The 15,916-nt window shown below is 39.6% G+C and overlaps 2 protein-coding genes across 2 annotated transcripts; one reads left to right on the top strand and one right to left on the bottom strand.

The window, feature by feature from the left end:
- Positions 1 to 3,860: 3,860 nt before the first annotated feature.
- On the bottom strand, positions 3,861 to 4,523 carry LOC114748508 (uncharacterized). Its single transcript, XM_028936938.1, has one exon. The coding sequence runs from the start codon at positions 4,521 to 4,523 to the stop codon at positions 3,861 to 3,863; it is 663 nt and encodes a 220-aa protein (XP_028792771.1).
- An 8,403-nt stretch (positions 4,524 to 12,926) lies between these two features.
- Positions 12,927 to 15,369, top strand: LOC114748493 (protein FIZZY-RELATED 3). The gene is made up of 8 exons (XM_028936923.1): positions 12,927 to 13,511; positions 13,621 to 13,743; positions 13,827 to 13,931; positions 14,025 to 14,204; positions 14,282 to 14,539; positions 14,622 to 14,723; positions 14,802 to 14,933; positions 15,027 to 15,369. Exons 1-8 carry the CDS (start codon positions 13,041 to 13,043, stop codon positions 15,078 to 15,080), a joined length of 1,425 nt encoding a protein of 474 aa, XP_028792756.1. The 5' UTR covers positions 12,927 to 13,040; the 3' UTR covers positions 15,081 to 15,369.
- Positions 15,370 to 15,916: the final 547 nt, after the last annotated feature.

Here is a 15,916-nt window from a genome sequence, read left to right as displayed (position 1 = left end):
GAGCCAAATTTTGACAAGTGATGGACTTTTGCTAAAGGAAAAGCATTACTCCTAAGTGAATTCGAGAAAGCCCAGTCAATCTTTTCCTTCATCATATTCCGTTCCCATATAAATCTGTCCCCCACATTCTCCACTTCTATTAATTGATTGTCTCTAATGCAATCCTTGAACTGATTCATAGAGGTAGTATTTGGTAGCGATCCTCCCAGTTTATCCCCCCTAGAAAGGTATGCGTTGAAATCGCCTACTACTAGCCAAGGTTCATTCATAGTACGTCCCAACATAGAGAGATCTTCCCACAGGGTTTTCTGAAGAATTCTGCAAGGTTCAGCGTACACACTAGAGAGCCAGAAAGAAATGTTGTTTATAGGTTGGGACACCCTAACATGGATACATTGAGTGGTTGAATAAATATAATGGATATTGAGTGTAACTTCATTCCACATGATCCAAACTCCACCAGCATAGCCTGTTGCTTCTAGCCGAATCCAATTATTAAAATTCAACTTGCTTACTATCTGTTCTGCTTTGATTCCACCAACTCTAGTTTCGGTAATAATCAAAATATCCACATTTCTCCCCTTCAAAACATCTCTAACATGACCAGGAAAATTTTTTGAGGCAGCCCCTCTACAGTTCCAAGCTATGATATTCATAACTAATCAAATATAATAAGAAAGGAACCACTTACTGTCTTGGGTCCTTCGGCTCCATTGTTGAATCTCCCCCATTGTCATCCTCAACTTCAGCATCGACTGTTTCAAACCACCGATCATTTATCTTAGTCCCTTCCTTTTCACCTTCAGTACTACCGTTACCATTAGAGGGATCCGGAGGTTGTGATGGCTGATAGATAAGGTGGTTTTGGTGTTTCGGTTTGTCTCTCGACTCTGTGTTTTTCACTCATTACAATTAATCTTGGAATTTCAAGAGGAGTTGTTTGGGCTTGGGGCATCTGGTGAGGATTGGTATTTTCTGTGGAGGCAGAGTTAAAGTCCAGGGGGCCCATCTTAGATAGGGACCCAGTTACCAATTGATGGGTTCTAGTGGGAGGTTTCCTTTTCAAGATGGGTGACACGATTTTGAGTCTTGTAGAAATGTGACGTTTTTTCCCACCTACCTTTTTCTTTTCTTTGGGGGATTGGGCTTCTATTGGGCTTGGGATTGTAGGGAGGTTTGTCTCTTTCAAGGAAGGGTTTGCATCACTTAAGAGGCTAGGTATTTCCTGCTGCTTCATCTTTCCTTTCCTCGCCTCTCTACCTTTCATTTCAACAGTATTGGCTTTGCTACTTTCTCCCTCCTCTGATGTGTTGTGCGGCTATGTCTGCATCACATTTCCAGAGAAAACAAAGTTCTAGTTGTAACATCCTGAGTTTTATCAGGTTTTAATAACCTCTTTTGGTTGATTTTGAGGATAGATTAGTGATTTAATGTTGATCTTGGTGTTCGGGTTGGAATTGATGTATGTTAGAAGGATAGGTGAACAGGCCCCTCAGGGTGTGTTCGCTGTGGCGAACCGGGAGTTCCAGGGGAAAGTGTCTTTTTGGGAAGGTTTGGCCACGGCGAAGTCATAGGGACGCCGCGGCGAAGTTGTTCACGTCAGTGAGGTTTCCCTCTCGGGAAGGTCTCGCCGTGGCGAAGTGAGGGGTATGCCGTGGCGAAGGTTTTCTGGGCGAGCGAGAGTTTCCTCTCAGGAAGCTTTCTCCGTGGCGAAGATTGGAGTTCGTCGCGGCGAAGTCAGGTTTTTAGGAGAGTAATCCCTCTCGAGATTAGTTTGCCGCCGCAAAGGGGGTCGAATCTATATAGTCGCGGGAGGGTCTGGTTCTGCGAAAATTAGAAAATCTGAAGGAGGAGAGAGAAGCTCTGCTAGGGTTTTGATGTTGTGACTTGGGAAAGGTGTTTCTAAGGATCCATTACCTCAAGTAAGTGATTTTAACCTCTAATATACTTTCTTTCTTGGAATTTCTGAGGATTTATGGTGAAACCCTAGAGTTTTCTAAGTTGTTATGGAATTGAGGTTTTTGACCGATTGTTTTGAGTTTAATTGATTGCTTTGGGTTAGTCTAAGTATTTAATCAGTATAGTTTTCTTGGATTTGAAGAACTTTGAGTTTTTGAAATTAGGGTTTATGGAAATGGGAGGTTTGTGATTGAGGATGATAATGTGGAGGTTGATTTTGAGTTTTGTGATTTGGGTTATGTTAAGAAGGGTTAAATTGGATGTTTAATTGGTTTAGAATGTTGTTAAGACTTCAATTGTTCTAATGGGATGTTTGGGGTGTTGAATTCTTATAGTGGGTCCTTGAGGTTTGAATCCTAAATTGATATTTGGAGAGGAATTAAGGTTTTAATGGATTTTTATGACCTTGAAGTATTGCCTTGGTGGTTAAACCCTTTTGAGTTGGGTAGAGTTTTGGTTGGAGATAGGAATTTTGTGTCCCCAATTGTTGTTTTGGCCACATTATTAGTTGAAAGCTAATACATGATGGTTATGTGCTTGTGTAGACCGGTTGTGAGCCTTGTTGGTGCACGGGGCCGTATTGTCGGTTTGTTATTCCTTGCTCAGGCGAGAGGTAACCACTTTCCAATCCTTTGTACATGCTTTTGTGGTATTGTGAGTGGATTTATGTTTTGTGCTCCGAGTAACAACTGTGTTCAAAGTGTATGTTGTATATTGAACAGGAAAACCGTCTTGTGGGGTTTAAATTGATATTGATTGAATTTGGAACTTGTGAAAGATAGGCCACTGAAAGAAGTTAATTGTGAAATGATCATTTACTCTTTTATTACGGTTTGAACATGATGCATTAATTGGGAATTGGTGAGAGTTCTAATTGTTACTACCACATGGTAAGGCCTCCATTAATGCATGATGGTTGGCTCTTTACGTCCCCCATAGTGAGGGATAGGCCTTTTGGCTCCCTACGTCCCCCAGAGTGAGGGATAGGCCTTTTATGGCTCCTTACGTCCCCCATAGTGAGGGATAGGCCGGGTTCGACTCTTGAAAATCTCCCAAAGTGAGGGATATGGTTGATGGGATTGCATAATTGCACTTGCATGACTTGTGTGGCTATCATTTATCATATTACTTGTGTGGCTATCATTTATCATACAATGTTTTCAGGTGAAGACTCTAGGCGTGTGCCATCGGGAAGAGATGCAGAGGCTTGAGCTTAGTTAGCTTTAGGCCTCTAGCCCTTGTATATGTATGGCTAGTATATATTGCCACATTTAGGACCCTTTTTTAAATATTTTGATTGCCCGGCCTTATTGTAACCTGGAGGGAATGTTATCTCCTTATTTTGGTTGGCCGGAGGCCATTTCTAGTGTCTTATGAAACTCTGAATTATTTTGTTGGAAACCATTTGGATGGGCTGATGTTGATGTCTTTTGTTACCCGAGCCGGAGGCTTGGAGGCCCAGTGGATGTTAATGAATGATTTCTAGTTGCATGCAACAGAGTTTAGGTTTGTCTCGAGTTTGAATGTTAATTTCAAAAATTGCGCAATTTCTTTCTACTATGGTAGTTTGTTGTAACAGTTTTCCTTTTCTACCATAGTAGTGATTTTATGACAAGTTTATAATGTTTTGAGGATAAGGGTTTTACACTAGTTGAGGGGTGGAGTAACGTTCTTCTTCCTCTACTCCGTACTTGTAGCTTTTTTCCTAGATAAGCTTTTATTTTCTACTAATCCATTTTCTGCTGAAAAGACAGGCATATTTGCTCTCTGACTGCTTCAAATCTCGTTCCACTGTTGCCTTTCAAATCCTTCATATTTGACTTTCCTTCCCCATTTAATTTCTGCTGGTTCTTTTTATTTGTCTCACTTTTCTAACTTTTTTGACAGAAAGTACGCTTTGCTTACATCCAGGTTCCAAATTCCTCGTTAATCGTGACTCTAGGAATGCTGAACAGTGGTTGTTTCTTGTCAGTTTTGACAGTTGGTGATTCTGTGTTGGCCGTTTGTTTCTCCCTTTCCGGTGATGTCTCTGTTTCCAGTGTCCCTTTAGTTAGGGAGCAATTCTTGCTTTTGTATCCGTATTCACCACACTTGAAACATATTACGTTCAGCCCTTCATATTCTACTATGAATATGCATTTTCTTAGTACAAAGCGAGATTGGAGCTTTCTGTTTAGATCAACCTCAACGCTCACTCTTACGAATTTTCCTCTCTCCACTTGTATACTGTTGTTGCTACCTTGCGTAAGTGTATTTAGGTCGACTTTCAGTGCTTTGCCTATCATGTTGCCGAGTTCCCACATACACTCTTCAGAATACATGTGCATTGGGGGTGTTGGTACTCTGACCCAGATCGCCACCTTTTTGACTCGGTTACAATAAGGGTTGAAATTCGGACTCCATCTCTGAACAGCTAAATAATGTCCTTGTATCATCCATGGACCATCAAATAGTAACTTTTTCCGCAGTTCTACCACTGAGGTTCTGAAGACAAAGTAGTTGTTTGGTAGGTCGATGAGCTCAAAGTGTTCTGACTTAAGGATCCATTGAATTCTATCCTTCATCATTCAAAGATTCGTCTCTCTACCTAGGATAGTTAGGATAAGGGCATCCTTCCAAGGTTGACATAGTAGTTTTAATCTTTCATCGTTCACTTCCATTTTTAGGAGGGTGCCCATCACTTTCCTCTGTTCTTCTGTCATATCCGGGGCAGTGGTTTCCTCCTCATGGAGCCATTCTTTCATGAGGTCATCAAAATCTTGGTCATCTACCATGTTAGCATCATTGCCCATAAGCTTGGCTTTGTATGAAATCTGAGTCTTCACTATTGCCCGCAAAACATTCTGAGATTGGTTCCCACTCTGTTCTGTGTTTTTAAGTGTTTCTTGGCCTGTGATGTTCTCTGGTTCTTGTGCTTTTGGTTCAGATTCTTTCATTACCACATCCTCATTGATCTTTCGTGTGTGTCGTTTTAGAAGGTCATCTTTTTCAGTTGAAATGCTTCTTTCATCGGCGGACGGCATCCCTACCCCGGTCAGTTGAATGGTGTGAACACCCCCTCTTTCTCTACCGCTCTCACTCTCTCTCTCATCATGTCTCAGTTTTAAGGTTTCACTCAAAATAATTAAATACAATTTTTTTGAAATTATTAAATTATTCTGAAGTCCAATAAACATCATTAGAAGAGATTTATTTATCTAATTACCAAATTACTTTTTTTTTTCTTTTTTGAAGTATGTGTTGACAAATGAAAGAATAATTTTTAACAATTTAAAGTGTAATAATTAATAATTATCGTGACAGTTATTAACAACTCATGTATTACATTTTTGCAATGCGTCGAGAAAATGTGCTGTTAATACAAGTTACAATAGTTATTAATCGTTACACCTTAAATTGTTAATGACTGTTCTTTTAGTTGTCAATACATACTTAAAAGAAATAAAGACAATTTGATAATTAAACAAATAAGATTTTTTACAACGAGGTCTTTTAAAATTTCAGAATAATTTGATGATTTTCAAAACTTTTTTATATTTAATTATTTTGGGTGAGATTTTATTATAATTTTTTTTATTTTTCTTTGGTTCCGGACAGAGATCGCTTTGACAACAAAACCGTGATGACAATTTCAAAGAAGGAGAATTACAATTGTGTGTCACTGACTCCAGTCCCAGTGGCACCAAGGGGTCACCCGGTCATGTCAACTCTGATCCCACATCAGACACAACAAAATTGGTCAGAAACGTCATTCATGCAATTATTATATCACATGAGCACCAACAAGACGGTCGTCAAAATATATCTTAATTTGGGATCATCATGCGACAGCCAGAATTTTGATTTTTTTACAATGTAAACGCGCCTTTAATTGCAATCCATGCGTGTTCCCGCTTGACCAAATTAATGCCCATTTCCATTTGGTGCCAGGAACGGGAGGTGCAACTGGAAATATTTGCACCATTCAGTTGGATAAATTTACTGTCCTGGCTAGATGACCCAATTCTGTCAAGGTGTAAGTCAGCTCCTTCTCATCCCACACCCTGAGGACGAGTGGTGATGAAGGTTGTCGCTATTTGTCTCCAAATCCGTCGCAATCAACTTCAGCAGGCAATGGATTGATGGTGGGGTTAGAGCTTCGATCAATTTCAAATTTGAGAACCCTAACAACAATATCTACAATTCTAAGCAGGCACTGCCATCTTCGTCAGCTTAATTTGGCATCATGGATTTCAAATCTGAGAGCAACAAAGCAAGCAAGGTTGAAATGGTGGATTCCAGAGCAGCAACAATGAGCGAGTGGATTGGATTTTTGGTTCGCGAATTTTGCCTTACATGTTTGTTGAATGCTCTGCTGATTGTTGTGTTTTGGGTTCTCTAGGCCTTGATTTTTTGCCATATTAACATATACTCATCTTATTATTAATATAAGATCTATTTAACTAATTTAATTAAATTAAGAAAGTTAGGTATGTTAGTTAATTATAAGAAATATGACATATTTTTTCACAAAAAAAAAGACATGTTTTTTTTAAAAACATTATCATAATCTTCTTTAATATTCTTTCTACCTCTTTTACTTGACTATGGTTGACGAAGTGTCAATAAGAATAATTTAAGAAAATTTGATAAATATAAAAAATAAGTCTCACGTTTAAGACCAAAATTAACTTAACAATTAAGTCTTATGTTAGATAGCGAAAAGTAACTTTTATCACGCTCATATGAAACATACTTTTAAGTCACACTTTCACGACTATTTCCTTCAAATACTCTTTCCTTCTCGTGGCATAAATGCATATGATGGCTTAATTAACTGGATTATTTGAAAGAGAGAATTTTGGTAGCAATATAGCCCCATGAGTCATGAGGGACCAAGAAAGGCCGCAGAAGTGGGACCATTGTAATGCTAATGCTGAGATTCCCCCAAGGAAGAAGCCAAGCTTTTAGAGCTGGGCGGATGGGATGGGTGGATGTGATTTGTTTGGCACCAACACGACTGCCTAAAAATTCTTCAGTCCACACAGAGGGCGCCTTGGCCCAGCCCCTTTAGAACTTGACATACAAACGCATATGCCGGATATTTTGGGGCAATGTAAAACAACTACTTAATCCTTACTCGTCTTACGTGCATGTTAATTAGCGTAGCGACTATCTTCTTCTTCTTCTCAAAAGTAGACTATCTGGCGCTGCATCAATGAATCAGTCCAAATTCCAAAGCTCAACTTCTGTCATTTTAATAAGGCGTGCTCACTTTGGTGCCTTGGTTCATCCATTAATTTTGGAAATTTTGTAGTGCTATCTTTTTTCTTTTCTTCTTCTTTTTGTGATTCTGAAATCCACTGCTATGTATGTATTGTAATAATTACACTATACATATATTATTGGAACAATTAAGCCAGCCAACCTTAATGTAATTAAAACAATGGAGGGAATATGAATGGTTAAGAGGCAGGGGGATAAAAGGGAGGAGCGTTGTGCTTGTGGAGAGAAGCTTCAGGCCCTTTACACAGTACACTCTGTCGCTCATATGTGTTGGCATGTGATGCAGATAAAGAGGACGATTCTGGTGACGCATGCACCCTTCTCTATATCTCATACCCCATAAAAAGAAAAAGAGTTTTGATTTGACGGCAGGTTTGTAATTAATGTTATTTCCAGCATGGGCAGACCCACTACACACTAACACTTGATTATACTCGTTGATAAAGTCTTGCATATTTGTAGGTACGTAGGCATCATGTTCGGGATAGACCATCGTCACCTCGACTATAAGTAAACTGGAGTATACTAATGTTCTTTTTGAAAGAAAATATGAACGGAAGCATAAAACTAAAATATATCTAATTGAGTCCCGCGCCTATTGATTCTTCTTTCCAACAAAGCATGCTGGTTTGATTTCTTAACATCAGGTATGGGATCTCGATTGGTTAGGATTAATTTTGCCATGCATGTGTTGCTCAACAGAATAGACTTTTCATTCAAAAGTTAGGCGCGTGCTTGAGCCTGAAGACAATAAGTAAATTTAACATCACGTGTAAAAATATTAATGATAGAGAATAGCGGTGGAAGACTCATGAATTGACATGCGAATACACCCTTAATCTATCTATCTCCTTCAGTTAGTGGTGAAGCAGTGATGTAAGCGGTTGTTTATGGCAAACATGATGACAGGGATCCAGTAATAATTGTCAGAATGAGGCGAGGGATGAATAATTGAATGCAAAATGGCGGTAGTGATTAGTATATAATAATTTGTTAATTAAAGGAAAGGAAGCACAGCATGATTGCGGGACTTCTTCGTCCGCACAGTTGCAGGCACATCAAAGTCACATCCGCTCTGCGTCTCTGTGCAGGACACATAACTGCGCTCTTTCCATGCCATCTTTTTCGGAATCAGATCAAGTCAGCTCAAAGCCTCATCCGGCTCTTGGCCCCCACTCCCCAACAACAAAAGCCCTGGGGTTCGGCATAGTCATTAAACGACGGAGAATATATAAGAAATACTAATAACTGCATGCCAGTTGTTAATTAGTCCACATAAACGTATGATATACGTACGTAGATTGCAACATTTCCTTTTGTTTTTGGGTATCTGAAGAAGTTGAAACCCTAGCTAGTTATTAATTAGCAGCGGGCGGGGTCAAGGGTCAATTCCCGTGCAGAGGACGCAAGCATCATTTCCACTGCTAGCTGTTTAAGTTGTCTTTGTATTTTCCATCTCCGGAAGGACGCAGTATGACTCCGCGAGTGAGGTTTTAAGATTTTTCTGTTAAGTTTTGTACTTTTGATTACGATGTATTACTGTGCCGCGGCCATCACACTAAAACTTTCTTAAGCCGCCAACCAATCTCCCCATTCATCTCAGTCATCCTCTATTCTCTATATATACTTCTCCTTCTCCTTCATTCTCCCCCCACTCTTCCTTCTTTTGCTTTTCCTCACTCCCCCCCCCCCCCACACCACTCTTTGCTCTCAATTATACACTTAATACTATACTTTGAGTCTCTCTGTTTTCCCCCTTTTGCCTGTCTCGTTGGCCCAGCTATACGTATTCTTATGATTCATCTTTTTGATTCTTTGTTTTTTCTGCCTCCTGCCACTCCAATAGCCCTTTGATATTATGCATAACATACATGAGACTGAGGGTTTAGGGCTTGTTGTTCCCCCTTTTGCTGCTTGTGCACGGTGGGTGAAGAAGACGGGAGAGCAATTAAGCACGCAGTCATTATTTGCTGGTGGAGCATCATCAAGATTCACAAACAGCAACATTAGTTAATGATGCAAGCGTGCGTGTGGGAATCTTGATGATGCTGCAGCGGCAATGGATGGCTAATATTACATGCATTCGGAGATCAGGTGAACCCGTGATCGTGATCATGTCTCAATTTATTAAAGACCAATTAGATTAGTTATAGAATGTAGTGCTTGAGCGATGATGGAGTTGGGGTCCTTTCACTTCCTTTCTGGCATTTGTACTGCAAAGCTAAGCTCAGCAGGTATGTCCCTGTACCTTGAAATCATATTTCGATGCTTTTACTTTGGGGTCTAATTGTTTTGTCCTGCATCCTGTAATTTCAATGCCTTTCACATTTACATGGAATTGATCTAATTTTGAAATCGATCATCTTCTAACTGACCCATGTCATGACTTCTCAAACCTCAACCAAATCTATCGAATGCATTACCTGTATTGGCTCAACAATGATACAATAACTTCATTTACCCCCAAATTATTTTTTAGCTTGTACTTGCCTTTGTCTCTGTCCCACGTTTAAACATTCAAAGACTCATGGCTCTACTAACCAACGCAGATGTCTGGATATCATTCAAGCTAATTAAGTTTCAATCTCGACACAAAATTCATTAACTTTCATCAAAATGCATATATACCTACGATATCGATCAGTAATGAATAAAATGACACATGACATGAATGTGCGTGCGTGTGTATATACATGCATGCATGCATACATATATATAGATACACACACACCAATGTCAATATATGCATGCAACCGGGGGGGGCCTAAAAATATCCTTTCAGATTTTAATTTCCCCATTTTAAACTGCATATTTCTCAAGTACCGAGAATGCGGGTATCAATTAACTAGTGTTTGTCGATCTGTTCTGTGATGAGAGGGACGTGTGTGTGGAACATCATATATTTGAAATCATGTATATGTCGTTTGCTCTAATTAATCTTTCTTATTGATGATGCTGTATGGAGAATCATTACGTCTTTCATACGGTAATTCAATTTCATCACACACGCTTGTGCAGGAACATGTGAGAGTGGTATAGCTATTATTAATAGGGATAAAGTTCATTTTTGCTTTGAAAATTTTCACAAAAGAGCACTGATTGTCAGGGATTTTTTTTTGGGAGCAATGTTACTTCGAAAGTTGTAAAATCAGAGCAACGTCACCCTACATTAACAGATCCTAATAGTCAAATGTTTAGTTGACCAGTTATACTGAGGTGGCTCTGCCACCTAACGTGTTTCGACGCTTTTCCTCTGAGGAAGTTGGAGGTTCCTTTCTCGATAAGTCGAAGGTCAACAATCGCATAATCTCTCTCATCAAAAACTTCCCACCGATACACAGAACGAAGAATGCCGAGTTGTCAAGTGAACTGGAATGAATCTGATGGGTAATGGGATCAATTCCTTTTATCAAGAAAATTACAAGCATCAAATGAAAAGCTAAAATACAGAGTCATATCAGATTGATCTTGCAAATCTTCAATGTGTGTGAAGGATCAACTAGCTGTATTTGTAATAAAAAAAACAATGCTCTCTCGTTTAGGGATTTGAAGTTTTGCTTTGGTATTTTTAAAAATTGCTACGGAGCATGAATTTAAGATAAGAGAAACAGAGGGGCCCAATGAAGGAATAAGCTAAGAGGATGAGAGAGATGACCATAGGGAGCGACGCCGACAAGAGAACCAGAGGGAGTGAGCTGAGCGATCAAAATGGAAGACTAGAGGCCCTAGGGTGAGGGATCGATGCTGCCGTTGCTAGAGTACTGGGGCTTCAGCTTATGAGAGTTTGGCACTTTGTGTGCAAGACTAACCAGAGCGCGTAATCTCACGCTTTGCGCCTTTCCATTTGAAGATGAAAGGGTGGTGGATGCTGCTAGGAGCCGCAGAGATGAACCTGAGGAGGTATCACTTCCTTTTCAAATAAATAAATAAATAAATAAAACTCAAGTTACACATTTGACTTGAAAAAAGAAAGTGAGGTGGATGCCATGTAATTGTCAGTGTTGCATTTTGAAGTGACATCTTGTCACTTAAAATGTTAGGTTTTCAGGGTGACATTATTATGATTTTACAATTTCTGCGACGACATTGTTTCAAAAAAAGCTTTCTGGTAGTCATTGTTTTTTCTGAAAATTTTTGAGGTAAAAATGACATTTATCTCTAATTAATGTTGTACTGCATCCACGCACTGGGGACCGCCCTTTCTTTAAGCAAAATCGAATGTTATTTATTTTTATTCATTTTTTTAAAATCATAAAAAAAATTCAAAACTGCACTATTTTTTGCTTACGAGATGTCAAAATGCCACGCATTTTATGCAGAATCTAATGACAAAAAGAAAAAAGGAAAAAAAAAAACATTTGAGAGGTTAAAGCATTTTAAAAAACATTAGAGAGCGGGGGTATTAGAGGCCCCTTGCCAATTTGAGGGTGCGCCTTGTGAGAAGAAGAGATTTGTATCGTTGGGTCAAGGAGGAAGATTAGAATGGCAAAGGTTAGTTGCCATTATTCAATTTTTTGTTCATCCTTTTCGTCTCTCTTGTGCGAATTTTCGCACACTTTGATTTGGTTCTGTATTTCTTTTTTGTCAACAGAATTTCGATTTGGGTGAATAGAGTTCTGTTTTTATTCGCCGCTTGGAGTTTTTCTTTTAATACATTGTATGTTGAATACACTTACAGCAGATGCCATAAGTTCGTTATGGCATCTATTAAATATAAACAAAAGCCAAAACATGATTAAATTAGCTATTGCTTCTGTTCTACTAATAACGGAAGCGAAATTGAGTAGTTATATTAGTGTTTTAATTTGTACTAGTGATGGTTTCAAGCAGAATTCTGTCGTCACACAGTATTATGTCTGCTTAACCCAAACTAATATAATAAATTGAACTCTAGATACATGTAAGTGAATAGAAGACCCAATAAAGATTGAAGATATAAGTGATCTATGTTTTGAATTTCATCCGTTTAAGTCAGCATCCCACTTTCTAACAGTTGAGTTTTGGAGGATAATGTATGTCGTCCTTGCATGTGAAGAAACACAAGCTTCTTTCTTTTTAGATCTAGATGATTGATAATAAAGCACCTAGCTAGAAAATACTTCTACCTGTCAAAACAAATTAGTTTTTAGTTGTGACTAGAAATTGAGATAAAGTATTCTCAATATAAAGTCAAATCTTTGACTACAAATACTCTTGCGCATGTGGTTTTGATGGGAAAATTTTTTTTTGTGTCACTACAAGTATTGCAATTCTTTCACAACTTATGAATATGAGATTCTGAGTTGACCGTAAGCAAAAGAGTGAAAAAATAAAATAATAACTCATTCAGATAATTTAATATGAATATGCATGTAAATCTATTTTGCTAGTAGATTGTTTAAAAAAAAAAAAATCCATGATTTCACATCAAGTTAAAAAATATTGTATGTGGGCCAAAAAATCAATATCATAAAAGTAGAGCCATGAAATGTAAATGATATAAATTTATTTTATATAAATTTTTTTAATGTGGTGGGGCCCATGATGTGTGCCTGGTCGTTTTCTACTAGTCAGAATACAAATGAGGTGGATGCAAGAATTTCTCAGGGAAAAGGTAATTGACCGTTGGAATGTGGGGGTTTAAAAATATGATAATATAAAATAGGAACCCAATAAAGAATGATCGCTCTCTCTCATGACGCTCCTGCGACCTCAATTTTATAAACCTCAAAATACGACCGTTGGGAGTCTTCCTTTTCAGCTACACTCCTGTGAGACTCCTCCCCCGTCTTCTTCCTCTTCACCTACCTCCCTGTCCGCTCAAAGAATTCCAAGAAATGGAGTCGTCTCCGTCCGGGAAATCGTCCGGACTCAATCTTCCCGCCGGCATGTCGGGGAGCTCGCTGCGCCTCGACACCTTTTCGGGTTGTTTGCGGGCCAATCCCAATTTGTCATCGCCATCCAAATCCTCCTCCTCGTGCAGCGATAGATTCATACCTTGCAGATCTTCTTCGAGGCTCCACACCTTCGGGCTGGTGGAGAAGCCTTCCCCAGTGAAAGATGGGGCAAACGAGGCTTATACCAGGTTGTTGAAATCTGAGCTCTTTGGGTCTGACTTCGGTTCTCCTTCCCCTGCAGGTCAAGCTTCCCCCATGAGTCCCAGCAAGAATATGCTCCGCTTCAAGACTGACCATTCCGGTCCCAGCTCCCCCTTCTCGCCCTCTGTTTTAGGCCACGATTCTGTATTCTCTTCCGAGTCTTCAACCCCGCCCAAGCCTCCTCGCAAGGTCCCCAAAACACCCCACAAGGTCCATTCTTTCTTTCTTGGCTCCCAGTTCCATTTAGCTGACACCAAATCAGACGAAGCATGTTATTCTATATAGGATGTTTCATTGCTGAAGCCCATCAAAATTGCAGGTTTTGGATGCACCGTCACTTCAAGATGACTTTTACCTGAATTTAGTCGATTGGTCCTCACAAAATGTTCTTGCCGTGGGACTGGGCACTTGTGTGTACCTCTGGAGTGCTTCCAACAGCAAAGTAAGTCTGAAACTGCCACCTACTGCTCGTGTTTGAATAGTCATATACACCGTTCACGTTTGGTTATTTCGTGCTGTTTTCAGGTGACAAAGTTATGTGACTTGGGACCTCATGATGGGGTGTGTTCTGTCCAGTGGACCCGGGAAGGCTCCTACATTTCCATTGGCACAAACCTGGGTCAAGTTCAGGTAGCTGCTCACAGTGTTTACATTACATGAGGTAGAGGGATGTTTGGCTTCGTGCACTTATACTATAACTAATTTTTTTACATTGTGTGACAGATATGGGATGGAACTCAGTGCAAGAGGGTTAGAGCAATGGGAGGGCATCAGACAAGAACGGGGGTGCTGTCATGGAATTCACGCATGTTAGCTTCAGGAAGCAGGGACAGGAACATACTGCAGCATGATATGAGAGTCTCAAATGACTTCGTGAGCAGGCTGGTGGGGCACAAGTCGGAGGTAAGAGGACAATGACAATAGAGGAACATGGGATATTAGTGGGGAGTTAGCAGTAAAGAAATGGCTTAATTTGACAGGTGTGTGGATTAAAGTGGTCGCACGACGACAGGGAGCTGGCGTCGGGCGGAAATGATAATCAGCTGCTGGTATGGAATCAACACTCGCAGCAGCCGGCACTGAGACTCACAGAGCACACAGCTGCGGTGAAGGCCATTGCGTGGTCGCCTCACCAGGGGGGCCTCCTGGCGTCTGGTGGTGGAACTGCAGATCGCTGCATTCGCTTCTGGAACACTACAAACGGCCACCAGTTGAACTGCGTTGACACCGGCAGCCAGGTTCGGTTGCTTCTTTTCCCCCCACTCAACTCTCACACGCACACGTCTCGTATTTCCAAATTCCAACAACACGAATTTTCAGGTATGCAATCTTGCTTGGAGTAAGAATGTGAACGAGCTAGTGAGTACTCATGGCTACTCCCAGAATCAGATTATGGTGTGGAAATATCCATCAATGGCCAAGGTAAGGCAGATCAGTTCGTTCATCAGAACGAAATTTCCGAATGCTAAACAAACAAGCCTTACGAATCAATCATGTCAGGTTGCCACACTGACGGGCCACACCATGCGAGTGCTGTACCTAGCCATGTCCCCCGATGGTCAGACCATAGTGACTGGTGCAGGGGATGAAACTCTTCGGTTTTGGAATGTTTTCCCCTCCATGAAATCGCCTGTAAGAGTTTAGTTTCACCAATTCAGTTACTCTCCCAATTCACTCATGCATCGTGCTCGTTCACATTTTGTGTTGCTTGTTCACACTTCTCAGGCACCGGTCAAGGATTCAGGCATGTGGTCACTCGGACGTACCCATATTCGATGATACATACGAGGAAAAGATGGCATTTTAAATTATTGGTAATTAACTACTACTTGTAAATGGATGCTGTTTTCGTTTTTTGGGGTCAAACACCGAACACGGATGATGTATAGCGTAAATCCCATATTATTAGGTAGCCATTCATTAAATCAACTTATGAATTTCCGACATTGAAGGAAAAGGTTGTTCAAGACTAGTCAGCTGAATTTTATGCTACATGTACTTATCAGGATTTTGTAAATTTTATGCTATAAGAATGCAAGAAAAAGACTATAACGTCTTGAATATAGTACAGTTTATCTTCAAATTTTTAAAGCTAGTAGCTAACTTTTCCACGTTGCAAATTTTATCCCCAACGACTGCAATAGCAAAGATAAAATTCCTGGTTGTGACCCAAAGCTCTTTAGGTACTATATGGGATATCGGTATGGTATTCTCCAATCTTACTTTCATGTGTTTACTAAGGACTTTTTTAAATATTTTTTTCAATGAAAGATGAGGATTAAGATTGAGATTAAAAAAATATATTACAAGAATGTTTAGCATAAAAGATTGCTTATTACATGCAATTAAAAAAAATTCATGCATGTTGAATTGAGAAATACTGTAAGAGAAAGTGGTATTTTCAAATTCTACCTTTATAGGTTTGTCTAATATTATGTAACAAACAATAATCTCATTTAACAAACAATTACTCATGTTAAAAACTTTTTTAATGATTTTTTTCAATTACAAACATAATTTGAGATAATAGATTCCCTATCCCTCATTTTCACTACTTCGTACCAAAAAAGAACTTTAGAGTCCCTAGCGAGTGATAAAAAGTGATAAAAATAATT

Source organism: Neltuma alba, unplaced genomic scaffold (assembly GCF_004799145.2).
Source record: "Neltuma alba isolate B1F8T4 unplaced genomic scaffold, ASM479914v2 tig00005722_pilon, whole genome shotgun sequence".
In the NCBI taxonomy this organism is placed as follows: Eukaryota; Viridiplantae; Streptophyta; class Magnoliopsida; order Fabales; family Fabaceae; genus Neltuma; species Neltuma alba.
Note: the sequence above shows the minus strand (reverse complement) of the source record. Positions and strands in the feature narration are given on the sequence as shown.

What these genes read in the sequence shown, in the direction of transcription:
- LOC114748508 (XM_028936938.1), bottom strand. Translation starts at nt 4,523, where the DNA reads ATGAAGGATAGAATTCAATGGATCCTTAAGTCAGAACACTTTGAGCTC.
- LOC114748493 (XM_028936923.1), top strand. Translation starts at nt 13,041, where the DNA reads ATGGAGTCGTCTCCGTCCGGGAAATCGTCCGGACTCAATCTTCCCGCC. An exon ending in GGAGTGCTTCCAACAGCAAA is followed by an intron (nt 13,744 to 13,826) that starts GTAAGTCTGAAA and finishes TGCTGTTTTCAG; the next exon opens with GTGACAAAGTTATGTGACTT. An exon ending in TCCCCTCCATGAAATCGCCT is followed by an intron (nt 14,934 to 15,026) that starts GTAAGAGTTTAG and finishes CACACTTCTCAG; the next exon opens with GCACCGGTCAAGGATTCAGG.